At 41.4% G+C, this 27,636-nt stretch overlaps 1 protein-coding gene and 1 pseudogene across 3 annotated transcripts in view; both read left to right on the top strand.

Moving 5' to 3' along the window:
- Positions 1–27,636, top strand: part of SERINC5 (serine incorporator 5) — a 126,474-nt gene that overhangs the window by 26,505 nt on the left and 72,333 nt on the right. Inside the window, exon 1 of one of the 3 annotated variants that reach the window (XM_039874920.1) lies at positions 7,811–7,992. The exons of 1 other annotated variant lie outside the window; for it this stretch is intronic. In XM_039874920.1, the coding sequence (XP_039730854.1) occupies positions 7,966–7,992 (27 nt within the window). In that variant the 5' untranslated portion in view covers positions 7,811–7,965. Of the gene's footprint in view, positions 1–7,810; positions 7,993–27,636 lie in introns of those variants that run through there. One more of the 3 variants, XM_039874918.1, reaches the window with a different exon arrangement.
- Positions 3,292–4,860, top strand: LOC120612482 (40S ribosomal protein S4-like; annotated as a pseudogene).

Below are 27,636 nucleotides of genomic sequence, written 5' to 3'. Positions count from 1 at the left end.
AAAAAGAAAATATGGAAAATTGTTGATTGATTGATATCTATTCAATAAATGCATACTTTTTTTTTAAGCAACTGTTTTTAAACTTTTCATTTGTGTTTCAGTCATTAACTTTCTTTGTTGGATAAATTTCTTTTCCTTTTGTATTTAAGAGGGAAACAGAATAAAATAGTCATTCAACATTTTCTTACCATCTTTTCTCAGCCATTTAAAGTTTCCTAAAACATTCTTCTGTAATCAAAATCCTATTATGAATAAATAAGCTAGATTGTCTTCCTGTGAAACCTCAGGAAGTTCCTTCCACTTTACACACTTCACAGAACAATGTAAACACCTTTCAAGTGAAACCCTCAATGAAAGCTTTTTATTGATTTTCATGAAACCATGTGGTTTCACAGGCAGTTAACTGGCTGTGGTTCTTTTAAAACCAATCACCTCCAAAGAGTGCTTACTTCAAGGGATGCATCATATAAAGTGGATTTAAAAGAAACTGACAGGAATAGTCTCTTTAAATACACATTGAAAATATACAACACAAAGTGCTCTTTTTTTTAAAGAAATAGGCTCACCTCTTGTATTTCCCTTCAGGAAATTAATTAAAATGGATTAACCAGGAAAACTGAAGAGAGTGCAGGCTCTGTCTTTAGTCTCCCCCTGCCCTAATCTCTAGCCTGTCTGAATGTGTTTATTTGAAATCAGGATATGAAAAGTTTTTTGGATTGAGTTTTAAAACCAAAGAAGTCAGAATAATTTTCCTTGGTATGCAGAATAGAAATGAGCTATTTTCAGAAATGTTCTTTAAAGTTCATAATAAAATTGAATAGTGACTGTAATGATTATTTGCCTGATCTACCCAAATATTTACTTATAAAGGAAGAAAAGGAGGACTTTCAAAATTCTACTCAAAGACTATTGCAGATTTTAATTAAGTTACAGAGGCAAAGCCTTTCTAAACATTGTCACTGAGTTTTCTTAACAAAAAGGTTAACTCAAAACCTGAGTATACATGCTATAACTTCAAGATGGGAGTGGGAGGTAGAAATATATATTTTTTAATATCAATTATACACATACATACATACATACATACATACATACATACATACATACATACATTCTCCCCATGGATTCTAAGACTAGCCCCCTAATCCAAGAGGCCTTAAAAAAAATTAATTTGTTCCCAGAAGGGTTGAGTGATGATTAAAAGCCTGTTCAACCCTCTATCCTCTTCATTAATTTGGAATTTGGGTTCCCTGGGGTGTTATAAAGGAGTGTTTTCCTTTCTATTATCTATACTCAAAAGGCTTAACAAGCAAATTAATAATGTGAAATAGATTAAAGGGAGAATCTTTAAAATACTGAGGCAAAACTCTTAAAGCACCACTTAAGTGCTGAAGAATCATTAGCTTTTCATACTTACAAAATAACTGGTGATCATTGCAAAAGATTTCTCTGGCTGCCTAAAGCATCTTCCCTAAAAATCTCAACCAGGCAACACATTGTTAGCTTATTCACAGTCATTATGTAAATTTGAAAAAATTAAAGTTTATTCCTTTAAAAATCCTTCTCAATAGGAATTAGTGGAGTTACATTCAATTTTCTTCCTGCCTTTGGATACAGAGATAAATAGAAAACTATTTTAAGGAGGAGTTATTTCTCTTGTCCAAGGCAAGAGGAGCAGGAGCGGGGCTGGCAGCGGCTCCAGTAGCCTGTAGAGACAGAAGCAAGACCAGAGAGGGTTCAGGAGAATGAAGCACAGCAACCTTTGTTTTCTTGAAGTCTGAAGAGAAAGAAATGGGGAAAGAGTGGTAGCTGAATCAAAGAGAACTTTTTATTTGTTGTTTAATTTAGGAGAAATTTGGCCATGTTTTTAGCCTGAGAATGATTCGATAGGCAGTGTAAGAAGCAGAGATTACCACCCCAAAATAATGTCTTTTTGAGATATTATTTTAAGCTGGTTATTTTTAAGAAACAAGAAACTCAAGAAGAGCCTTTTACTTCCCCCTGACTTGTCTAAAGGAATTTAGATAGAAAAAAACTGCTCCAGGAAGGGGCAGACAGGGAGGAACTAAGCAAAGTTATTTTGTTGGACTCCCCTCTTGTCTCATTGTTTCTGGGTGGCCCAGCAAGAATTTGTTTACCACATGTTTGCACCTGTGAATTGCCTACCTTCCCTCTGAAGTCCAAACCACTACCCTTCTTTCTCCTTAGCTCAAGATGGTGTATAAGCCTCAACTGCCCAATTTGTCTTGTGGAACCCACATTTGTACATACATAATAAATTTGGTTATTTTCTCCTGTTAATCTGTCTAGTGCCAATTTGATTATGAGACCCGCCAGAAGAACTATGAGGGAGAAGAGAAAAATTTCTCCTCTTCCTTAAAAAGAAGGATTGAAAATACTTGGGAGACAGAAAATCGAGGTGACAGGAAGTAGTGGAATTAGAGGTAGGATGAGGACACCATGGAAGAATTAGTGTTAAAAAGGAAGATGAATAATTTTTATCTTAAGTTGGGCAACTCGAGGAAGGTCAATATAGGGTTAAAAGCAGGGGTTCTGGCATCTGGAAACTGCTGATGTGCTCACCAAAACAAGGGAGTAATTTGAGAGAGAGGATTCCAGAAAGCCAGATATTCAACAGAAGACAGTGGCAACGGAGTGTGCCAGGATGGCAGTGGTGCAGCAGCAGCCTGGAGGGGTCCAGACTGGAGCAGTTTGGAGAACTTTGGGGGACAGAGAGGACTCTTGAGAAAATGGAATTGATAGATTATCTGAAAAGGTTGATTATCTGGGAAAAAAATTATGGCAGGTCAGATGGACAAATGGAGAAAAATCAAGATTAGGTACACAAAAAACCATGAAAACAAAACATACTACCAAATGCTTAATACATGCTAGGTACTGTTCTAAGTGCTTTCATGTGTATACATTTATTAATTCTCATTTTATAGAGGAGGAAACTGAAGTGCAGAGAGATGAAGTCACATTTCAAAATCACAATCTAATAAGTGGCAAAGCAAATTTCTGATCCCAGAGTCTGGCTCCAGAGTCCTTACTTCCTGCCACTAGACTATACTGTCTGTTCAGAAAACGGGGATGGGATTGAAAAACAAGTTGTTAGAAAAGAAATGTTATCGTCATACACTATGTGGCTATGCAATGAATAATTTTTTCTAGCGACAATTACATAAACATTGACTGTTAATTATATGAAAACTGATATAATCAAATTGGTAAGATGGTAGATGAAAGTGCTCAGTGGTATAAACTTTCAGCCTACACGGAACATAAAAGGTAATACACAGCTCTTTCGTGCCCAGCACAGCCATGGCTCATGGTCCCAAGAAGCATCTGAAGCGCTTAGCAGCTCCCAAGCATCAGATGCTGGATAAACTGATGGGTGTGTTTGCTCCTCATCCGTCTACCAGTCCCTACAAGCTGAAAGAGTGTCTCCCTTTCATCATTTTTCTAAGGAACAGACAGACTGAAGTATGCCCTAACAGGGGATGAAGTAAAGAAGATGTGCATGCAGTGGTTTTTCAAGATCAATGGCAAGGTCAGGACTGACGTGACCTACTCTACTGGCTTTATGGATATCACCAGCACTAACAAGACCGGAGAGAATTTCCATCTCATCTTGTTGTAGCCGCCAGCCCCTGAAAGACACACGGACCACCAGAAATCAGTGAGTTATAGGAAACACATTCTTTATTCAGCCAGCTAGGTCTGCCAGGGGTATGCAGACCCCAAATTAAGCAGCCCTGAAAAGTAGAAGTACAAGGGTTTTAAGCCCTAAACCCCATTCCTCATTCTGTCTGAACACAAAGGTCTATTTTTCTTCTATTCACTACCTGTCGACCCATAGGTCGGGTGTGCAAGAAGGGGTTCAGAAGCAGAAAGCATATTGTTAGAATGTTATGTTCCCATAATTAAAAGCCTTTTGTTCCCATGGCAATAGTCAAACAATAATTTCCTGCAAGTCATAAATTTCAAGCAGTCATTTTTCAGCCACCACAGTCTATGACACCAAACGTCGTTTTGCTGTTCATTGGATTACACCTGAGGAGGCCAAGTACAAGTTGTGCAAAGTGAGAAAAATCTTTGTGGCCACAAAAGGAATTCCTCATCTGGTGATTCATGATGCTCACACCATCTGATACCCTGAATCCCTCATCGAAGTGAATGACATCATTCAGATTGATTTGGAGAATGGCAAAATTACGATTTCATCAAGTTTGACAACTGGTAACCTGTGTATGGTGACTGGAGGTGCTAATTTGGGAAGAATGGGTATGATCACCAACAGAGGGAGACACCCCAGTTCTCGATGTGGTTCATGTGAAAGATGCCAATGGCAACAGCTGTGGATTTCTCTTCCCCACGGCAAGGGTATCCACCTTACCATTGCCAAAGAGAGAGACGAAGAGACTGGCAGCCAAACAGAGCAGTAGGTGAAGTGATCTCCTAAGAAGCACAATGAAGGATATATAGAAGAAATGAGAAGCAGTACGGAAGTTGCTTTAGAATCTAGTGGGTAAGGAAGATCAATGAGACAAGATTGACCATGTACTGATAATGCGGGAACCTGGGGGATTGGTGCACGGGCTTCAGTACACTTGCCACTTCTGTCATTTTTAACATTTTAAATAATAACCTTACAAAGAAACAAACAAACAAAAAAGGTAACACACAATAAGTATAGTCAATAGATCAGGAAATAACAGTATAAGACTTTTACTTGAAAATGTGAAGGGAAAACTGCTAAAATGATAATGGTTGCCTTTGGGGAGAGGACTGCAAAGTAGGTTGTGGAGAAGGGAGATGCTATTTTTCATTTTATATTTTGTAAGGTTTTTGATATTTAAAAACTATTGTGCATATATTAATTTAATAGAAATAATGGAGAATTCAGTTACCCGGAAGCGGTGGGGGGGAGAACTATCAGGCTCTGATTATTTTTTGCCTCAGACTTCAAATTTATAGCTATTTGTTTCTAAATGAATACTTTGTTGTTTACTTGAAATTGTTTAAACTTCCACTACTAGATTGAAGTCTTTAGAGACTTTATAAGTGAATATTAGAGAAATTTCTTCTTTTATATTTAAATACAAACAGAACACATCACTAGGTTTTTTTCAAATTTGAGAAAGTTTTTGGGAATTAAAATTTTATTTACTTTTAAGCCATTCTTGAACTGGAAATTAACTTGGTAATGAAGTTTTCTAAATTCATTAAAGGTAAAAAAAAAAGTGGGTATCTATGGTGATGCTTTTTTCTTTAATAATACTATTGTTTTCAGTACCAGATGTGATGTTTTTAAACTCAACATTGAACTCTCCTTCCTAAAAAGGAAAAACCAAAAAAATCTTCAAATTCAGGAAGGAAAATAACAAATTATAGGATGGTTATTTCTAATATGTCATATGTACATACATAATTATATTGCATAAAAGGAGCTAATTCAGTTAATTTAAGACAATTTTTGTGGGGGAAATATTTCACATGGTCTGCCAAGAGCTACAGTCTTATTAAAACAGGCCTATTACTGCTTGTCCCTGAAAAATCCACATCAAAAGAGAGGGACTGTAAAACTACCTACATGTTAGGAACACCATGTATGACAACCTTCCTTGAAAAAGTCTGCAGAGTACTTAAAATAAAATTAAGCTGCCACTGTTTTATGTTATGCCTGCTGACATTACTTCTATTCTTGTTAGTCTATCACACATGCAAAGGATGCTACCAACCAGACCTTGAATAGTAACTGCACAGCCCTCAGAGCCAGAAAGGAAATAGACCTCCAGGCAAGGCCACATTCCTTCGATATCTTCTAGAAGAGAGGGGGGAATCAGCCTGCATTGATTATTTCTATGCATCTTTTACACTCATTTATTAATACTAGTCAGGGCTACTAATTTAGGTGTGCTTAAAAGGCAAGGTCTTGTACTGCATGGTTTGTAGGGGTGAGTTTATCTAATACTTGAAGAATGTATTATCAACTCCCTTTTTCAGATGATAAGACTAAGGTTCTGAGGTTGCCCAGCTGGTTCATGGTAGAGTTAAAATTTGCAACTTCCTTGCTCCAGCTCAAGCTTCCACTCTGTTTTCCTCCTACATTGGGGGCACAGTCTACAAATCCCCAGGTTATTAAGATTTGTGTTCTCTCTCTAAGGCTGACATTGATATAGTTACAGAATCCTCCTACACTGGCATCAATTTGGCCAAAAGAGCACAAGATTCAGGGTCAGGAGGCCTGGATGGTACTACCAGCTTTGCTTATAGCCCAGTGGTCCTTGTTGAGGGTTCTCTGCCTTTCTGAACCCACTTCCCTTAAAGGCCAGGAGGCCTCAAAATCTCAGTGACTCAAACATGTAGATTTCATTCCCTCCCTTCCCCGGTAAACTGCCTGGCTCTTCCCACTGGGGGCCGGAAACTCTAGGATCCCAACTAGTCTCCCCAGGGGAGAAGTGGGGCGCAAGTGACAGCTGCAGCCAACAATGCAGCTCACTAAAGTCCTGGTGAAATCCTTGGCTTCTGATGAGTCACTGGCCACCACTGCAGCCAAGCAGGTTGCTTTAGTAGTCCGATACTGTTTAGGCTCTTTTTTTTTTTTAAAATCATTTTATTATTATTTTATTATTTTAAAGAAGTTTTAGAGCTCTCTTCATTACTCTCCATGGCTCTGAGTAGGGCCTACTCTATCTCTAATAGCTGGCATCTGAAGATTCTAGATCTTATGCAGTTCATAGCAGGAGGAATGGTCCCGCGTGACTTTTCTCTTAATTCCATGTCCTATACTGCCTAAGCAGCCACCCCCTGTCAAAGGCTCTGTCTGGAAGCCACTTAAGTTCATGCCTTGCGACGTGAGCAAGGGGATCAAACAACGCGGGTTCCAGTCCCAGTTTTGCGCCTTCAGCTTTGCTGTGAAGCTTTGGGCTTCGGCTGCCTCATTTCTAAAATGGATACTTACACTAATGTTGATTTTAAAGAGTAAAAGGGTTTAGCGCAAAGTTCGCACTAACAGAAATTCCTGTTCTTGGGGAGGTGGCTGCGAGGAGAGCGTATTTGGGCAGGGAAAAAAAACTAGGAGTACCCTCTCTGCTTTCTGAATGAAACAAGCAATTATCGGGGACCCTTTTTTTTTTAGTGAGGTCGGATGAGAGGAAGCAGGGATGCAAACTGAGTCCCTGGGCCAGTGTGTGCTCTCAAGAGGGTAGGGGCGGAGAGGCTGGAAAATCAAAATCGAAGGAAATGCAGAAAGGGCTCTCACAGGATCCCCTAAAGTGCCGTGGGTTTCAAGGCAGAACAGCCTAGTGGCAAGGGATCCGAGGAAACTTGGGCAAAGGGGACTTTCCTAAAAGTTGAGAAGTTTTCTTGGTAGATGAGGGCGGTAAAGGGATTTCAGGAACATAGGTCTCGTGGGTATCCCAGTTGGCGTGAGGCGGCGCGCAGACCAGCCCCCAGCGGTCCCCACTGCGCGGGTTCAGTGCAGGACACTCGGGAATCGCTCCATCAAAGGCTCCAAGCTTTATTGGAGTCGGCAACCAGCATTTTCGCTGGAGCCAGGAGATGGAGGGGCGCACATCCAGACCCGCCCGTGGGCTGGCGGACTTCGGAGCTCCACGCCGCACCGGGAAGCGATCGCCGCCTCCAGGAGCCTGACGCCAGCGGAAGTGCTGGCCCAGGGCGAGCCTGCTCCGCGCCCGTGCGCCCGGGAAGGGGCGGGCGCGGGGCGGGGCTGCGGGAGGCCGCGGCTCGAGGGGGCCGGCGGGGCGGGGCCTGCAGCGGCGGGGCGGGGTTTGGCGGCGGTTGTTTTCGCCCAGGCCCGGGTTCCTGGCAATCAGCTGTGATTTCTCCGCGTGGAGGCGCGAGCTGGTGCGGAGAAGGACGCTCGAGGCCGCAGGGAACCGGGAGGGTCGGAGGGGCGCTGGGGGCGAGCGAGCGCGCCTGTGGTCCTCGGGTGCCGCGATGTCAGCACAGTGCTGTGCGGGCCAGGTGAGCGGGGCTAGGCGCCGTGCGGGGGCGACGACGCACCGCGCGATGGGGCTGCGCGGCTTCCCGGGGTGTGCGCCCCACCTCGCGGCCGAAAGGGAGGCGGCTGGTGGGTTGCTCCGGGCTGACCCCGAGCCTCCTGGGTTAGATAGAGCCTCCGGCCTGAACGCGGCGCTCGGCGGTCAAGGAAACCCTGTGCCACGGACGGGAGGGAAGGGACACGGGGAAGCCGAGCGGCTACCCCGAGGTCCACTCTCCGTCCTTAAGAACTTCGCTGAGGGCGGGGCGGGCAGGACTCGGGCGGAGGATCCTCAATGCTCCCGGAGCGTGTCAACTCCCCCAGGCCGTGAGTGTGTGGTGCTGAGCTCGGTAGCACTCCAGGCTCTGCCTGTCAGATGTACCCAGGAAAGACGTGGGATTGGGCAACTTCTCCTTTCCCAAGCTCTGAACAAAACTCGGGGCAGATGGCCCAAGCAGGTCGCACTTAGCATCTCGCAAGGCTAGAGCATTGGCTCTGTACTTTCGGGAACGTTTCGAATCCTGGTTTCCAAACTACAGGGCTCAGGTCTGGGCGCAGGAAAGACTCAGCCCTGCTTCCTGTGTTTCCCGACCCAACCCTGACCAGTCTAAACACGGTTGCTTGGGTAGAGCGTGAGCCTCCCCGTCCCCCGTTTTAACTGAACTTGCCCGAACCTGTTTTGTAACTCTGGCCTATTAAACTCATGGTATCTTAAAACATAACCGGTCTTTTGGAATAGACGTCTCCTACGAGTGAGTGTGCATCAGGGCAGAATTAGTAGGTAGGTCTTAACCCTTTAATGCTAATTTCACTCCTTACTGCAGAGTTAGAAAACACGGAGTAGGTAAAGCCTTCCGGACGTCGATTCCCTCCTTCCTATCCATACTGATTATGAGCATGGTGTTTTCACAAATGACTCTAACTCCGGAGGCATTCAAGGTCATTGATGTTCTTGTTTCCTATTAATACGTTCAGGCTTCGACAATGGAGGCCAGCTGTGGGTTTCTGTAACCAGACGATTCTATTGGCAGATATTCTGCAGATAATCCATCCTGTTTGGAGTGGCCATTTGAAGCTATCGCTTGGTTAGTTTTTGAGGTCTCATTACATGTACTTGGAATGCATTCAAGCTGGCATTTTCAGAGATGAGGAAATTGAGGTTTTTAACATGAAGTGTCAGACAAGGAGAGAGGACGGTGCACACTTTTTCAGGACTTCTGAAGCCAACGTGGACTCAAAAAGGCTATTTGAATGTTATGAATCTCAAGAAAGCTTTGCAAATCTTTTACTGTCGTTTTGAGATACTTTCGAATTTGATGTGACACTTTTCATTATATAGTAATTACTTTACAGATAATTTGGGACACCTCTAGTCCCCTGAGAGCACTTCGAAGCTTTCTGTCACTCCAAGTAGCTAATTTAGGGCTCTGAAAATTATTACCAGTACTCAAGTGGGTCTTGTAAAAAGAATTATTGGTATGGCTGATATTTTGGCAGGATTTAATGACTTGTTTCTAAAATCCCCCTCAGGTCTTTGGAAAGAACCAAATCCTGGCCATTTATCACAGGAAAGTTAACTTCTGCTTTCTTAGGATTGGTTGAGGCATCATTGTGGTGGGTCCCAAGGCAGTGAGGGAATGATGACACTATGACGTTATGTGGAAGGGTTGGCTGATAAGCTTACATTAGAAGAAACTCATCACCAGCAGAAGCTGTCTTAAGTCTTTTTTTTTTTTTTAAATTTGGTGTGAACACCTATGAACTGTTTTTACTAAGCACTTCTAATGTCAAATGTGTATACCCTCTTCACCCCCAACTCTTTGGACAGCAACAGTGTGTCCAACAATTCATTTTAATTCTGACAGTAACCACCTGGAATTAGCAGTTAGTATCCCACAGGTTAAGGGTTTAGTCCCACAAAACTGGACCCACCACCCCCATTTCAGACACTATTCACAGTGTCACAGCACCAACTATGTGCCAGGAGTTGGAGATAATGGCAGTGAACCAGACACACATCTCCTACCTCAGCGATCATTCCAAGTTGGTTGGGGGGGAGGCCATTCCATAAGCCAAATGTAAACAATGAAACAGTAAGTACAGCAGGTCCTCAAATAACTATGGCTTTGTTCAATGTATTAAATGTCATTTTGTTATAACATTAATGAGATGCTGTAGGAACCTGACTCTTGTTTATATCAATTAGCCTATGGTAATTTTGTTATACATTTTGCTTAAAGTCATAGAACCTATTAACTATTTTAAGTAAGAACTATGCTGATACTGTAACAAGACCTTGTGGTAGAGTAGCATTGGGTAGGTTGCTGGGGAAGCCTGTCTGAGAAGGTGCCCCTGGAATTGAGACTGATCAGTGAGAAAAGGCACCCATGTGAGGGCCTCAGTGCGGAACCTGCCAGGATGTTCGAGGAACAAAAGTGAGTCTTGAGTAGCTGGAGTGTCATAGATCAGGTAGATTAGATCAGAGAGATGGGCAGGGCCAGATGTGGCCAGAGACTGTTGGCCACCACTAGAATTTGGTTATTCTGGTTGCAGTGAGAGGCTGTTGGAGGATTTTGAACAGGGGAGAGCTGTGGTTTATTTACATTTAGAAGATCACTTTGGGTGTTGTGAAGCCTGGACTGTATTGGGGACTAGAGTGGATGTAGGAAGAGCAGTGAGAGCTGTTTATTCAGTGAATATTTTTTAAATGCCTCCTTCTATGTGTAACTGGTGTTCTAGGCTTTAGCAGTGAACAAAAATCCTTCCTGATGGAGCTTGAGTCCTGGCAATCTGCTGTTGCTGTAGTCTGAGAAGGAGACAATGTGATAATTTAGGCTGTAGTGGTAAGTATAGTGAGGTGCCGTTGGCTTCTGGGTATATTTTAGAGGTGGAGATGGACTTTTGTATGAATTAGAAGTAGGATGTGGGCATGAGAGAGATTTGATTTTTGGCATAGGTAAATGATGGTGACATTTACTGAGGTGAGGTAGGTGGCTGGTAGGGATGAGGAGGATATTGGGCAAGGAAAACCCACAGTTTCTTTTTGGCTTTGTAACATTTGAGATGTCTATTAAAAATTAAATGAGAATGTCAAGTCACCAGTTGGATATTTAAGTGGGGAGAAGTTTGAGGTTGGTGATAGGAATTTGAGGGACTTTGAGGACCATCAGGAAGAATGTGTAACCCAAGAAAGAGTCTGGGCTTTGGACTTAGGTCTGGGTTTGACTTGAGAAATCTGGACAGCAAGGGCTGGTTTGACTGTACATGTTACTTGCCCTCTGTTAACCTCCGTTTTCCTCAACTATAAAATGGGTGTGATAATTCTCCCTAGAATTATTATGAGTATTAGACGTGATAAGAAGTATCTAGTACAGGGTTTGGCACACCTGTTTGGTTATTGTCCACCTGTACCTAGACAGTCTTCACGTCGTCTTATTTTATTTTTGCATTGACTCTGATATACACTTGGGTTTTGATTAGGTTGTTGGCTAATGAATGCTAATGGAAGCAGAGATTAGAGGAGTGATCACTCAACACCTTCTAAGTACCCAGCACAGTGGTAGGCCTCTAGAGACTGGTTGATGAACACAGACCTTCCTTCCTTTCCTGGAATTTATGGGGTAATTGGGGGATGGAGGTATGAGGGAAGCTAGCTACAGAAAATGACAGTACATACTGTGAGAGGAAATGAGAAGTGTAATGGAAAAATCTAGACAATTCTTCCAAGGCAGTTTGAAAATAAGGCTTGGCAGGGTTTAGGCAGTGTAGGCAGTGATGATAATAAAAACAGTAGCTGAAGTTTCTTTCATGCCCATAGTGTACTGTCTCTTTCTTACACTGTATCATTCTTCACAACCCAGCGGGGTGGGTAATGATCTAATTGGCCTCTTTTTGGAGGTGAGGCAACTGAAGTACAGAGAAATAAATTAATTTGATTGATGTTACATGGTGGTAGAGCCAGTCCTTGAACACTGGTCTACCTGACTCCAGTTTGAGCACTTAACTGCTAGACTGCGATTCCTGATTATTCTTATTACAATAGTAATAAATGATAATGAGTAACACTTGCTTATTATTGTTGCTTATGGTGACTGTAAGTCAGTTTTGAATACACAGCTATTAGGCTGTTTTGGTAGATATTGGTGGTTGCCAGTTGTTATGGGTGGGCGAGGTTTAGCTTCTTCCTCATAACCTTGTCCAGGTTATAATAAAGCAAGTCTCAGAGTAAATTCTGCAACTTATGCAGACTTTATTGGCAGGCAGGCGTGGAACAGTCATGCCGCCTGATCTGAGCTTCATAAATTTCCAGCTCTTCGCCCTTGGTGCGTTGCTGTGCAACCTGCATGTTCACCTGAGGCAGGTGTGAGAACATTCTAGTAGGCAGAACTTAATTGAGACTGTCCAAACCAGCAAAACCACATGGATTTATCAGGCCCATGGTGCCATTCTCAGGGTGAAAATTCTATCCTTATAACCGGCTCATGTAAGGGCAGGAATGCCCAGGCCAAGATATTTCCAGCTGGATCATGTTACTTGAACAGTGAGCTTTTCCTCAATGAAAGCACATTTCTAATGTCCTTCGTGTAAATTAACAAAGCCACAAGTGTCGCCTGGGACTGTCCATTGTCAAATATAAATAAAGCCAGACATTAGTTATAGCAGTGAAAACATTTTATTCAGTAACTGCTGATAGTTGAGAAAGAGCCCAGCTCCATTTTGATTTGCATGGAAATGACTGGGAGTTTTAAACAGAGAATAAGCAAGTAAGGAAGAGAGAGGAGGAGCCCATGGGGGCCCAAATATGCATTAGAGAAGTGTGAAGTTACAGAGGGTTGATCAGCGTACCTGTGATTAGGCCAGCTGTGTCTGCCAGTCGGCAAGTTAGGATTCTCTCCTTCCATAGAGACTGGGAGGCCCTATCCTTCTATTTCAAAGGAATGGCTTTTGGGTCCTTGAGAAAGACACTCCAGAGTTGTAGGAGATACATATAGTACATACAAAGGGACAGGGGAAGGATTCATAATTTTAAGTCCCTTTTAGTAAATGTTCTTAAGAAAAGGAGGCCTATCTCAGGTGTTGACTAGAATAAATAGTAAATTTGACAGCCCTGAGCTTTCCCAGACAACAACTCAAAAGGCAAAAGGCTGCTGGGTCACTCCAGAGATGCAGCCTTGAACCGCGAGAGGCCGTGTTAAAGTTCGGTCAAGTCTCTTGTGTAGGGGTTTGGGCAGAGTTACCATGTGCCAACAATTGTTGCAGTCCTCACCATTATGCTGGTTAAAACCTGGGGTCATCCCAGTTAAAGATACTTGAAGCCCATGAGGGAGATTTTAGAGTTGTAGCCTCTGAATAACTGTTAAATTTAGCTGGAATGTGTTTTCCTCATCAGGGCAACTGAACAACTCTAGATTGTAGCTTAAAACACACACACACACACACACACACTCACACACACACACACACACACACACACTCATAGAAGACTTCTTTAAAGATTAAATTACACACCACATAAAAGAGTAATGATTTCCCCAAAATGTTCTCCTTCTATATAAAACCCAAGTCTCTACTTTTAAGGCCAAGTTCATGAAGCATGTTCTCAGTAATGGTCTTCCCTTTGTTTTGAGAGTTCTGGTAGAACTTGCACTATTCACCACACCTTGGTTGTCTGAAGCACTGGAGTTGTTTCATTGTTACTGCATGTATACGTTTGCTCTCTTCTAGACAGAGTACATACTATGGCCTGTAGTTCAGTGTTTTTGGTTATAAAACTTTTCCCCTGTAGCTCTTTGTTTATTATAGTGATTGGAAATGTTAGGTTCTCATTGTATCACATATCGCTTCCATTCTTGGAAGGAATCCAGGCACAAAAGTTCAGTCTTTCCCTGACTGATGCTTTTTGAACAAATTAGGGTATTCGTGAAACACAGGAAAAAAAAAATCACATATCATTCAGAGAGAAACATATTTTGGTATTTTATCATGTAGTCACTCATATTTAATATATCTGATCTTTTTTTTTTTTTTTTTGCAAAATTAGGATTATGTTGTAGGTGCTATATTCAATCCTACCCTTTTTGCTGGATTTTTATGGGGGGTGATCAAGGATGTTTTTAACATGCACCAACCACTCCTTCACAGCCATAAATGTTTTCTGGCCTTACATTCAGGTATAGGTAGAGCTCTACCTTCAAACATGGCCAGTTTCTCTAGAGGTGTTAAATAAAGTTGAATGTGTGAAAGTCAGTTTATAGGTTTATGTGTTAATAGGTTTGTGTATTTCATTTCCCCAAAGGGTAAAAATACTGAAGAAAATCCCTAGTTACATCCCTTTTAGATGCCATCATTGACAATATATTTTAACCATTTCCAACATTTTCTTTAACTTTAGTCTTTTTCTGTATGGTCACTCGTACAGAGAGCATCTGTCTAGGTAGTGTTTGAGTCACTGTTTTCCTTCAGTATGAAAGTGCCCATCTCTGTTTCAGTTACAGTAAGTTCGAGTCCAGTGCTTCTTATCAGTAGTATTGGCACTGTTATTTTTCTATTCATATTTATAAAATAGAGACAAAATGCAGTAAAATGCGCACATAATTGCTTTTCGACACTGACAAAAAGGTGGTGATTTGGCTGGTGGTGACTGTTGGCCAGTATAGCTCGCTGTGAGCTGATGCAGCAAGAGTGGTTTGCAGATGTCTACAGTTAGCCAAGTTCAGGTTGTTGGAAAGATGAGTCTGTCACTTACCTTGAACAGGCAAGAGTTTAAAAGTTGCCTTAGCAGGTGGAGAGTTCTCATAATGATTGCTCTTTCACATTTGTTTTCTTGGGCTGCTTTAGAGTTGACCTCTGTGAGCTGACAAATAGCTTTGGGCTGCAGCAAGTCTGAATTGGATGACTTTGCTGAGAGGGCTGAGGAGGGTCGACCTGTAGGGAGTGGAAGACAGCCACTGACTCATTTCTCTGCCGATGAGCTCAAAGGCAGCACCCTCTCCTCTGCTACTTGCTCCCACCCATTCTCTGCATAAATATCATTTGTAGATTTCCCACAGATAGTGAATATCTGGGATTGATTTGACTATGAGAAATAAATGGAAACTTACTTTTCAGTTTCCCAGGTGTTTTCATGTAAATCACCATTTTAGAAGCCTCAAATTGGGTAATGATGACATCTTCTACTTGTATTTCAGAGCAGTATGTGGCCAATTCATCTATGATAGTTTGGCCTTAAAAAGAATTCCATAAAACTTGTGTGTCTGTAGAACTAGCCATTGGATGCAATTCCATTTTATCTTTTAACTAAGCTGTTATCAGTATTTTAAATTGTAATTATAAAAAAAGATCCCGTGTTCTCTTAGTGTTCTGAGCAGCACTGTTAGTAAATTTTCATTACATATTGCTGTTGTCATTTGAATTTATGCTGAGATGCTGAGAATAATATCAGTCAAGTTACTTACTAATCAAAACCGCTGATTGCCCCTCACAATCTGGTTTTCTAAGTCGTTCAAAGTGAAACTTAGTGACCCTAGTTAATTGTATTTTAAGACATTTCCAGTCAGAATATCCTCTTCTAGCTTGTGTATTAACGATATTTTAAAAGATTTTAGAACATAGTCTGGGAGTCAGTGTAGCGTGTGTGTAGGAAATTCAAATAGTGGATTGGTTTGATTACATAAAACATCTGTTTGAATTTTAAAGGAAACAGAATTTTACTTTTGGCTTTTCTTCTGTAGTTTGCTTTGTGAGATTAAAATTGAGCTAATGTTTAAGGAAAACAGCTGTTATGGAAAAACTTAGAATGGGTATTTATCAGAATAATTTTGAAACAGTTTGTGGGGTTGAAGTAGTGTTACAGTATACAGTGATTCAACAGCATTCCCCAACCCCCATGAAAACTGTCTAGTCAAAACAAAAGTAGGAGAAACAGACACACAACCCCTTACATCTTATTTGTGCAAAGATGGAAAGAGAGATGGAAAATCATTCTGTTTGTTTAAGTATCATTTTTATAAACTGACCAACTGTAGTTTGAAACAAAACCCATGAGGTCTTTATGGGATTTATTTTCCGTGTTTTGTTGTTGTTGTTGTTGTTCTCATTTTATCTCAGTAATTTAACAGAGGAGTAAGTCTCCAGATGCTGATTCTTAGCATGTGTGGTTCACTGAAACAGGAAGAATTCAGTCTTTTGTTCTTGACTCCATGCTCTTCGAACTCCTCCAGTGGTGTTCTCAGAAACAATGGCAGTGTTTTGTAACCATAGTAATGAAACTGTTCTCTGTAATAGCATTCTGTAACAATGTGAATTATCTTCAGTTTGGTAGCATTATTCATAAGGATCCTAGGACATTGTTGACTACTTCATTTGCTGTTTAAAAAAAAGTCTAACAACCCCTAAAACAATATGTCAATTGATAAATATTCATTGGCTATTTAGCTATAGTATAGTTCAAAGGCAGTAACTAAGTAGACTTTAATGCTTGGGAGCAACTAGTGAGTTGATGCTAGATTTCCGTAGTATAGGATTTCTCCTGGGGCAGAAGTTCTCTGCAGAACCGATTGAGATTTGTGTACCTCAGCTTTGGACCTTTTATGCCTGGGAAAGGGAAGGAAGCAGGGTGTCCCTTGGGAGAGACATTCTCTTGAGAGTAAGTGAGCCTACCCAGGGGAGAACAAGGAGAGCTGAGTCCCCAGGAATGGGGCTCAGGAGTTCCACTCAGCCTGTGTGTATTCTGAACACCTCTTCCTAGAAGAAGTTCTTTACCATTTTTCAGCTTCTTAAAGGAATCTTATGACCTCAAAAAAGCCCGATGTAGAATGAGAAAGGAAAGACCAACAGTGGAGACATATCTGTGTAAAAGGTGGATACTCCTTATAGCAATAAGAAAGAAAATTGAGTGAAGGAACAGCTGGCCTGGAGAGAAAGAGCCTGGGGGTTGAGAGTTGTGGGGAGAGCTGCTGGCTTTGTCAGTGACATGAACAAGTTAGTAGGAAGAACAAGAATCCTGGTCTTGTTGGGTAATGAAGAGGCTTTGAAACTTCTTTCTCCAAATTGCAGGATGCTGAAGTTCATGTACGTTTTAAGTTCTCCTGTAACCTGCCACAATTTAGTCTGGAGGTAGCCTCCATCCTCTTGACCTTTTTTCTTATTCCTCTTCCTTCAGCCCCACACCTGCCTCTCTTTTTTCTGTTTTAAGTTTGATGAATCTAATCCACTGGGATTTTTTGGAAAATTCTTTGGAAAATTCTGGAGAGGCAAATCTAATTCTGGAGGTCTTACTATTTGCATAATGAGGTTATTGAGGCAGATCATGGAATCAGAGAAACTTTTGGAAGAGACTTTCAAAGGCATCCCTTTTAATTCCTCATCTGAAGCTTAGGTGTCTTTCTTTCTTTTTTTTTCTTTAATGCCCCTCTCTGTGTACATCTGGTGTGTTTGAACCTCTCCAGTGTTGGGGAGGTCTCTACTTTTCCCAGTTCTTAAGCTTTCTGAGCCTTGGTTCCTTTGATCATCAAATGGGGGAAATTTGTGTCTTGTTTCCCTTATAAGGTTGTTGAAAGGGACAAGCCTCTATTAAGACTTTTTGTTAGGTCTGTAAAGTGGTGTTACCAAAGAAAAGTTTCAGGCTATAATAAAGAACAAAAAGCATTTATTTGAGCAAAAAGAGTTGCAGCCCAGGAGGCACAGATTCAAGTAGCAACCTAAATTGTGCTCTAAGAAAACAAAGAAGGGTGGGGTTTATAAAGGCGAAAACTACCAGAGCAATTACTCCATGCAAAAGAGGGCTTGCTGGCTAGGTTAACAGAGATTGGTTAGTTGTAATATGCAGATGAAGGAGGAAGACTGTGAGGAAGAAAGTAAAGTCCCTCTAATGCCTATGCAGCAGTTGTTCCCAGTTGTTTCTGGCTCAGCCTTGAGCTAAGTTAGCAACAGGTTAGCGACTTAACTGCAGCTCTGAGAACTGAGGCACAAGATGTTCAGTCCTCGCTTCCTTAATAGCCTCCTGACTCTTATTTTAAATGACTCTCTTAACCATGCTTATTCCATTTTATTTTCCCATTATCAGTGGTGTTGCAGATGTGTCAGGTAGGGTTCAACTGCAGAAAACAGAGATCACTCTAGGTATTTCAAGCAGAAGGGGATTTAATATAGGGAGTTAGTTGTTTAAGAAATAACAGAACTAAAGGAGCAAGAACCAGAGGGCCACTTGGAATGTCTGGGTTTAAGAACATAACCACTGCAGCGGAAATCCAGACGTCTGGAAGCCAAAGGTGCCAGAGCCCCCCATGGCTGCCTGTTGACACCTATGCAGCTATTGGTTTAACATGGGACCCCTGAGTCTGGCCATTGCAAACGCCTGTCCTGATGTTATAGAGTAGACAGACAGACATGAGCAGGAAAGAGAGAGACCAAATCCACGAGGGCACACATGTTGCCATGAGCCCTGATAGGCCCTTAGAGGAGCTCAGAACCCACAACATCCTGGTGTTCATCTTCACAAGAACACATGACAGTCCAAGCCCCATTTGTCCTTAACCTAACACCCAGAACCATAAGTATTTCACTCTCAGTTGTGTCAGTAGGTAAAGTCCCTACCCCGCGAGAAAGGTGGGGCAGCTCTTCCATCTAAGAGTGTACTTTTGCTTTTCATAAACTTGAGCTATCGTTTCATTGCGATCATTGTCTGTCCACGAATTCTTTCTCGCAATGTTGGCAAGATCCTGGTTAACTGGTGACGTTGGGACTTTCCCTGGCAGAAGATACTGTCACCCGACAGTTGACGCAAGATCTGGTCAATGTCACGAGAAAGAATGTATGGATGGACAGTGAAGGCAATGAAGCAACAGCTCAAGTTTGTTGAAAGCGAAAGTACGCTCAGAGAGCAGGCAAGCTTGAGAGGGAGCTGCACCATTTTTTCCACATGGTTGGGACTTTATCTGCTGATTTAACTAGGGAGTGGAATATCTGTGGTTTTGGGTGGTCTTTCTGGGGAACGGGGATGGATTTTCTTGAAACTGGGAGACATCCCTTTTCTTACCCTTTTTGGTCTTTACGGAATCGTCATGGCATCAGGTGCACAACAGGTACATTGTTAACCGCGGTGTTAATTTATTATAATGGCTATATAATTAGGGTAGGGTCAGGTTAAAGACATGAGGGGCTTGGTTTGTGCATGTGCTATTATGGGGAAAAGCACTTGTGTCTCTGGGTCAAGATATTGTAGTTTTTGAGCTCCTCCAAAGGCTTATCAGGGCTCATGATGACGACATCTGTTCCTTTGTGGGTTTCTCTCCTTTCTGCTCATATCTGTCTACCTGCCTACTCTAACATTCCCCTGTCAGGGAATCTGGGCCCCTGAAATCTTACTAGGGCATAGGGTTAGCAATCTTCTGTAGCTTCTTTCTTCTGACCAGGGGCCTCATCCCTACCTGATGGTACCAGATTTCCTTGCTTTCTGTCAAGGGGAGAGATAACTTGGGGTTAAAGGTCCTAGTGAGGGGGTGTTGAGGTTTTTGATTGGTGGAGGTCCAGGAGCCATAGACCTGAGAGGCTTGAAAGGCGGAGTAAGTGGTGTCCGGGGGATGATGGTTCTGTATGGGTTCATATCCTTGTTGGAGAATCATCTGTACTTTAATAGCCTCTAGGTGAGAAGAGACAAAATTTACTAAATAGTTAAGGGTGTAAGATCTAAAGATTAATAGGAGTAGGATGGAAACAGTAGGTCCTTAAAAAGGAATAAACCAAGTGCTAGAAAGTGTATGCCTATAGTGGGGTTGTTTGTGACATCGACTATTTAGAGAGAGTATTTCTATCTTATTATATTAGAAAAGTTTACAAAAGCATTGGATTTCTGTTTTCCTCGGAGGGGCTGAGTATAGAGTAGAATGAAGAGGATTAGGATTGTATTGATAGTTACTCGGTTATATACGGTCCAGGAAGGGGGTCAAGACTGACCAAGAAGAAGCAAAGTAAACATTATTGAGGAAATAGGCTAGAGCTCAGAGTCTGACTGAGATCTAGGTAATTACTGAGAGGAATGCCCAGGGAGGCAGGGTACAGGTAAAAAGAAAGATAATAGCCAAAGGAAATCTAAGCAGGAGTAGGAGGAACAGGACCTCAGCAGCCCTTTGATTAGTTACCTTCCTGTATTGTAGAGGGGTCCCCTGGAAAGCCTCAACTGACCAACTCTGAAATAAGGCCAGAGTGAGTGGTGCTGTAGCTGGGGGTTCTGGCTTAAGAGGATCTGGTTCCGTGGCGAGAATTTAGACCTAGTCCCCGAGTTTAGGACTAGAGTGGAAGCAGATGGGCCCTGATTCCCTGAGCAGTAATTTTCTGTACAGGTGTCACATTGCTGGAGTCGTCCCTTAAGGCCATAAAGGCCTGGACGTATGGAGTCTCAGACTATTTTCCCATGTCTATAGAAAAGGTCTAGCTGTAAAAGGGTGTGATAGTCAAGGCTACCATTTTTCTGGCCAGCTTTCCCCATCCTCTAATTTATATTGGGGCCAAGCTGTGTTACAGAAGAAGATAAGCTTTTTCATTTTAGACTATCGAGGGAAAGTTGGTCTCAGTTTTTGAGATGAAGTCTTAAGGGGAAGGTCTGAATCTGTATTGCCTCATGGTCTTTGAGGAAAGAAAGACTTTCTCCCTGCAAGAGGAGAACCCTAGGAGTTACTGCGGGTGGAATGAGCCATCTGCATTGCACCCAGACCCCGGTCTGATTCGAGAGGCCTGTGGCCAGCATGGTCTGCACCCCCTGAACCCACGGCATCCCGGAGCCTAGGCCTTGTTCCCCTGTAGATGTCCCTCAAGGAACGTTGGGCCTTCCCGAAGACCATGATATAGTCTGTGTCCTATATTTAATCTGGGAATTCAGGATGAATTTCTTGAGACCTCATGTCTTTGTGAATGTTGGCTCTCTCAGTTGCCTGTTGTCCCTGCTCTATGATTTCTTGCAGAATTTGGTGACAAGCAATGGCTACTAGTGAAGAGGGTTTACAGCAAAAACTAAGAGCCTCCTTCTGTTCGCCTATATTGTGGCTAATTTCATGAAACTTTTCCCGCAAACAAATTAAGAACCTTAACGTTGTAGCAACACATGAAATGATAAATTAAGCACACCCAGAGAGAAAAATCCCAGTGGTAAGGGTCTTCTGACTTCCAGAGGAAAGACTGGTAGTCCCTCTGTCCATGCCCAGCACACGTGCAGCAAGAATTATTGTAAGGAAGGTGGCAGAAACAACTACAAACAGAATCCCACTTCCAAAGGAAGAAGACCATCAAGAAATTATGGTTCGTGGCAGCTGAGACTAAGCAAGGAGGAGCAGAGCGGTTTGCTATGGCCTGAGAGAAGCAAAGGGAAGCTGAAGCCAAGAGGCGACCCTCTAGCCCTCAAGGTTGGGGCGAGGGTTTGAGACTCACTACAAGTTGTCCAATCACTATCCTTCCTGGCTGGCTTGCCACAGATGTTATTGGACAGTTGACGAGGATCTTGTCAGCGTCATGAGAAAGACTTCATGGACAGACAGTGAAGGCGATGAAGCGACAGCTCAAGTTTATTGAAAGCCAAAGTACACTCAGACGGGAGAGCGGACAAGCTTGAGGGGAGCCGTATCTTTTTTTTCGCAGGTTTGGGACTTTATCTGCTCATTTAACTAGGGGGTAGAATATTTGTGGTTTTGAGTGGTTTTTCTGAGGGAAAAGGGATGACTTTTCTTGGAACTTGGGGAACACCCTTTTTCTTACTCATTTTTGTGTCTGTGGAATTGTCATGGTGTCGGGTGCATGATGGGTACATCATTAACCACAACATTAATTTATTATAATAGCTATATAATTAGGGGAGGGTCAGGTTAAGGACAAGAAGGGCTCAGTCTGTGTATGTGCTATTGTGGAGAAGAGCACCTGTCTCTGGGTCAGGTTGTGGTTTTTGAGCTCCTCGGAAGGCTTATCAGGGCTCATGGTGACCACATCTCTTCCCTTGTGGGTTTCTCTCGTTCCTGCTCATATCCGTCTGTCTGCCTGCTCTAAGAATACCACGACGGGAGGGTGATCACCATCCTCCTTCCAAATGTTGTGAGTGTTAATTGTCAGGACCCTAACAGCTAAGAGTCTGGGAAATGTGGTTTCCAGATTCTTCAGTACTTGAAGACTCATAGAAGAAGGTGAGAACGGAGGCAGAGTGAGACATCATCCCTGTGGGCCACAGGCTCTGAGGAACTAGTATAATAAACTCTACCCTCGTATGCACTGTACTTGCTACCCACCATGGCTTGACCAAAGGGGAAATGACAATCCCAGAAGTAAGACCAGAACTGAGAGGGTTGACTTAGAAGCAGGAAGATGGAAATGTGTGTCATATAAACTAGTTTTCCTCCCTCTAGTCCATTCACTGTGTGGTCATTTTTCCATACCACCAGCAGGTTGATCCTTCTTGAGTATAGTTCTAATGATGTCATCCACTGCCTGATTTTTCAACTCTGATTGGGGTAAATGTAATGAATTTTTAAAATGGAAGTTCTTTGTAAGAATCTGTTTGAGGTTTGTATCAAGATAACATATTCTAAAAAACAATGTATGCAATACATGTCCCCTCAATCATTCCTGATATTGATAATTTGTATTCTTTTTTAAATTGACTGTATCTAGTTTTATCAATCTTATTAATCTTGTAAAAGAAACAATTTTTCATTGTCAGTTGTTTGTTTTCTGTTTCATTGATTTCTAATATTTATTTCCCTCTTTTTACTTAGAGTTTAATCAGTCCTTTTATCGATTTTTGAGGTAGAAGCTGAGATCATTATTTTAAGTTTTTCTTCTCTAAAATAAGTATTTAAAGCCCCATTTTACATTCTACATATTTCGATACGTTGTGTTTTCATTATTCAGTTCAAAATATTGTCTGATTTTCCTTGTCATTTCTTCTTTGACCTATGGATCATTTAGAAGTGTGTTATTTTCTGAATATTTGAGAGTTTTCCAGGAGTATTTTTGCTATTGATTTCTAATTTACTTTTCTGGTAATCAGAGAACATATTCTGTATATATTCATTCCTTTAAAACCTATTATTTTATGGCTCAGAGTATGATATTTCTTGGTGAATGCTTCATGCGCCCTTGACAAGAACATGTATTCTATAATTCCTGGATATATTGTTCAAGTTGGTTGCTGATGCTGCTCAACATTACATGAAAACCAATTTTAAAACAGTGCTTTCTGCTTTATGAAAACAACCTATAGTTATAGAAAATTAGGCAAATACAGAAAAGTATAAAGAAAAAAATATCATTTGTAATCCTAGGAGAACAAAATCTATTAGTGTCGTTTTATGGTATTTTATTCTAGTGTTAAAATAAATTAGGCCATAGTCTAAGTACTGTTTTGTATTCTAATTTATTTTCACATGACATTAAACATTTTCACATTTAAGAATTCTTAAAAGCAAGCATATTAATGGCCGTATTACATTAAATTGATCATATCAATATTTATTTTCTTTTTATTAGACATTTAATGTGTTTTGTTTTTTAAAAAGTATTATAAATGACTTTTTTTGTTTATTTTTATTTTATTTTAGTTTCAGGTGTACAACATAGTGGTTAGACATTTATATAATTTACAAAGTGATCCTCCGATTACTCTAGTACCCACCTGGCACTATACATAGCCATTACAATATTATGGACTGTATTCCTTATGCTGTACTTGACAACCCATGACTGTTTTGTAACTACCAATTTGTACTTCTTAATCCCTTTACCTTTTTCACCCAGCCCTTCAACCCCCCTCACATCTAGCAATCATAGTTTGTTCTCTGTATCTATGAGTCTGTTTTCATTTTTTTGTTCATTTATTTTTTCCTTAGATTCCACATATATGTAAAATCATATGGTATTTGTCTTTCTCTGTCTGACTTATTTCACTTAGCACAATATCCTCTAGGTTTATCTGTGTTGTTACAAATGGCAAGATTTCATTTTTTTAATGGCTGAGTAATATTCCATCATATATATATGTACCATAAATTCTTTATCCAATCGTCTATTGATGGGCACTTAGGTTTCTTCCATATCTTGGCTATTTATTGTAAATAGTGTTGCAGTAAACATAGGGGTGCATATATCTTTTAAAATTAGGGTTTTGGTTTTCTTTGGATAAATACCTCAAAGTGGAATTGCTGGGTCATAAGGTAGTTCTATTTTTAATATTTTGATGTGTCTTCCATAGTGGCTGTACCAATTTGCAGTCCCACCAACAGTGCACAAGAGTTCCCTTTTCCCTTTTCCCTTGCCAACACTTGTTATTTTCCGATTTATTGATGATAGCCATTCTGACACGTATGCGATGATGTCTCATTGTGGTTTTAATTTGCATTTCACTGATGATTAGTGACTTTGAGCATCTTTTCATATGTCTGTTGGCCATCTGTTTGTCCTCTTTGGAGAAATGCCTATTCAGGTCCTTTGCCCATTTTTTAATTGAATTGTTTGGGTTTTTTTTTGGTGTTGTATGAGTTCTTTATAAATTTGGGATATTAACCCCTAATCAGATGTATCATAGGCAGATATTACTCCCATTCAGTAGGTTGTCTTTTTGTTTTGTTGATGGTTTCGTTTGCTGTGTAAAAACCTTTTAGTTTGATGTAGTCCCATTTTTTTTCTTTTGTTTCCCTTGTCTGAAGAGATATATCAGAAAATATATTACTAAGAGCAATGTCAGTTTACTGCCTACACTTTCTTTAGGAGTTTCATGATTTTGGGTTTTACCTTTAAGTCTTTAATCCATTTAGAGTCTATTCTTGTATATGGTGTAAGAAGGTGGTCCAGTTTCTTTTTTTGCATGTATCTTTCTAGTTTTTCCAACACCATTTATTAAAGAAACTGTCTTTACCAAAACCATTTATTGATATAAATAACTTTTATGTAATCTTTTTTTGTGCCCATGTCTCTTACTTTAGGCTAGTGTTTTGGAAATAGTCCTGCTATAATTGCTAGCGTGAATCGTGTCCTAAAAGTCGTACTATGCTAAAGTACCCAATAAAAACCACAGGCTTTATGGGAAAAATAGGGTTAGGGGGTACAACTTTCAAAAACTTTGTCAATGACATATTTTTTTAAAAAAGGAACTGAGTAAAAATGTTATTACAGTTTTAGAAATGTTAAATGGTTAAGAAATATGTGGATTCTATGAAAAATTTAGCACCTGACCTTGAAAAAGACCTGAAATTTGCTTGTGGAAGGTGGTGTTGGAAGAGTTTCAGTGTCAGCTTGTGAATCGTGAAGTGTAGTGGAAGGAGGGTTATCTGAAATTGGATGGGAAGTTGTAACATCAGATGTGCTTCAGAGTGACACATACGTAACGCACTCATTGAACTGAGGTGTGTGTGTTTCACACAGTCCTATGTAGCTCAGTTCAGCTGGATGCAGTTTTCTGCCTTAAGTTAGTGTTCCTCACAGACAAAATTGCACATCCTGTTATGCTGAAATTGTCCCCTAACATGGTAAGAGAGGAAAAAGGTTTTCTTGACCCTCTTAGGGCCTCTGGCTGGGTTTGAAAATTAAACTGACAAAGACACATCAACAGGAAAAAACATACGCATATAATATATAAGTTTTATGTGACTTGGAACCCTCATAAGGAAGTGAAGACCCAAAGAAATGAAACCTACTTGCTTGTATATTGAGTTGAATAAAGAGAGGCAGTTGAGGAAAAGTTTCTAAACTATGTGGGGAGGTGAAAGGAAGATAAGAATGAACAAGGTCTGTTTCTGTAGAATTCCCTTAATCTCAACTTGTCCTTGATAATGTCCGTCTTCCTCCTGGTACAGGGAGGGCTCCTTTCATGAAGGACTTTTATCTTCTGCTTTCAAGAAGTTTTAAACAGGAAGGTCAAAGTACCTTTCTTGCCCCTGCTGTTTCTCAAGTCCCTTTAAGTCAAAATAATCAACATGCCAGAGTGCCGTATTTTGGGATGAGATGCTCTGAACTCCTTCAGTATCAACCTTGTTGGAACAAATTTGCGTTTTCAGAGCAAATGCTACATAGCAGAACCCACTATAAAATGAATAGCTCAGAAGGTCTGGATGTTGCAGAGCTCCTTCAGAAAGGCTGACCCATTCACACTCCTGTTAGCTGACCAGTTCATGCCGCCTTCCCCACTTTGGACCAGCTCCCAGAAAGTTGGTTCTAGAAGTGCCTGGAAGGACCTTCTGCCCCTCCTACCCAATTGTGCACAGATTTCTTATACCATAATAAGAACACAGCTCCAGAGACAGGAACTTCCTGTCTTCAGAAGCTTTTAGGGAGCTCTGGTTTAATTCCTCTTCTTGCGAGCCTCCCAAGGCAGAAATGACTAGCTTGCCCATGTCTTATAGTGGGACGCAGTAGTTTTGTATGGTAGTTAGAAGAGGCAAGCAGCCTTGCAGGTGGCCGTGGGCTAAGGCTCCTGAGTTGGGTTGGACCATGGTTGGGTTGATGGGGCTACTCCTGGTTATGGGGATCCCTAGTGTCTACTCAAACCATAAACTGAAAATCAGGACGTGCTTACAAAGGGGAATCGTGCCACTGAGTATGAGAAATTCCAGATGGAAGCCAAAACATTGGAACTTTTAAGGCACACTCAAATGGTTTTTAAGGATAATGGTCAGGCCATTCAAAATTGGAACCGTCCTGGGAAGTCTGGTTGGGAGCAAGCCAGAGAAAGCCTCCGTCACTGCTGACTGTGAGGTTTCAGATGGAAGCGATACCTGTCACTCCTGGTGGTAGGTTACCATTTTTCAGGTAGTATGGACTGTGAGAATCTGGGAAGTCACACAGTGGTCTTCTGGAGCTAGAAAGATCCTTAAAGAAGTGGCATGTCCACCCTCTCATGTTATTGAGGAGAAGACAGGCCCCCAGAGCTCAAGGCCTCTTCCAAGGCCACACAGCTAATTAGACTGCAGCAGGGGCTGCCATTCCACTCCGCTGGCCTCCATGCCCCAATACCCAGTACACAGTTGACACTTAGTAAAGACAAGAGAGTGAATGGATAGATGTTGAGCTTTTTCTGAAGACATCTGCTTTTGCTGCAGAGCAGTTCAACAAAGAGCTTATGGCTACAGATTTTAAACCTCATCCTATAGTCAAAATCTCAGGGGTTTTTTTGTACTGTATTTTGCTGTAATAACATCAATTCGAACATTTGTCCCCTTCTCTTAAATTCCCAAGCAGTTGTTTAAATTCTCTTCCAGAAAGTTCTGCTCTGTTTATGGATCGTAGGATTTAACAGAACGCAGTATTAAAGAATGCTTTCTTACCAAGGGAAGTAGTTTGTGAAGGTTGCAGGTTGCTGAGTAAGAGGGGTATCAGGCCATTTAGAAAAAACTGGTTAACCAATAAGTCACACTATACAAAATGTATGCCCAGCAGTGGCTTTTGGCTGCAGGCTTTATAAAGCATGAAGCAGTAAATTATTTCTATGATGGGGTGGGGGAAGGATGAGCATTGTCATGGGATTGTATTCTCTTGGAAGCAAGAGGTCCAACAGAACTGAGTCTCTGACTTCTTTTTCCTACTGTGGTGTGGCAGAAGAAAGCAGGGCTCAGAGTGCTGATGTTGTTCCATTTGCCCCTCATTATGGGGAGTCTGAGGGT

Source organism: Pteropus medius, unplaced genomic scaffold (genome assembly GCF_902729225.1).
Source record: "Pteropus medius unplaced genomic scaffold, Ma_sr-lr_union100, whole genome shotgun sequence".
NCBI classification, from domain to species: Eukaryota; Metazoa; Chordata; class Mammalia; order Chiroptera; family Pteropodidae; genus Pteropus; species Pteropus medius.
The sequence above is the reverse complement of the archived record's forward strand: the minus strand, read 5'-3'. Positions and strand labels throughout refer to the sequence as shown.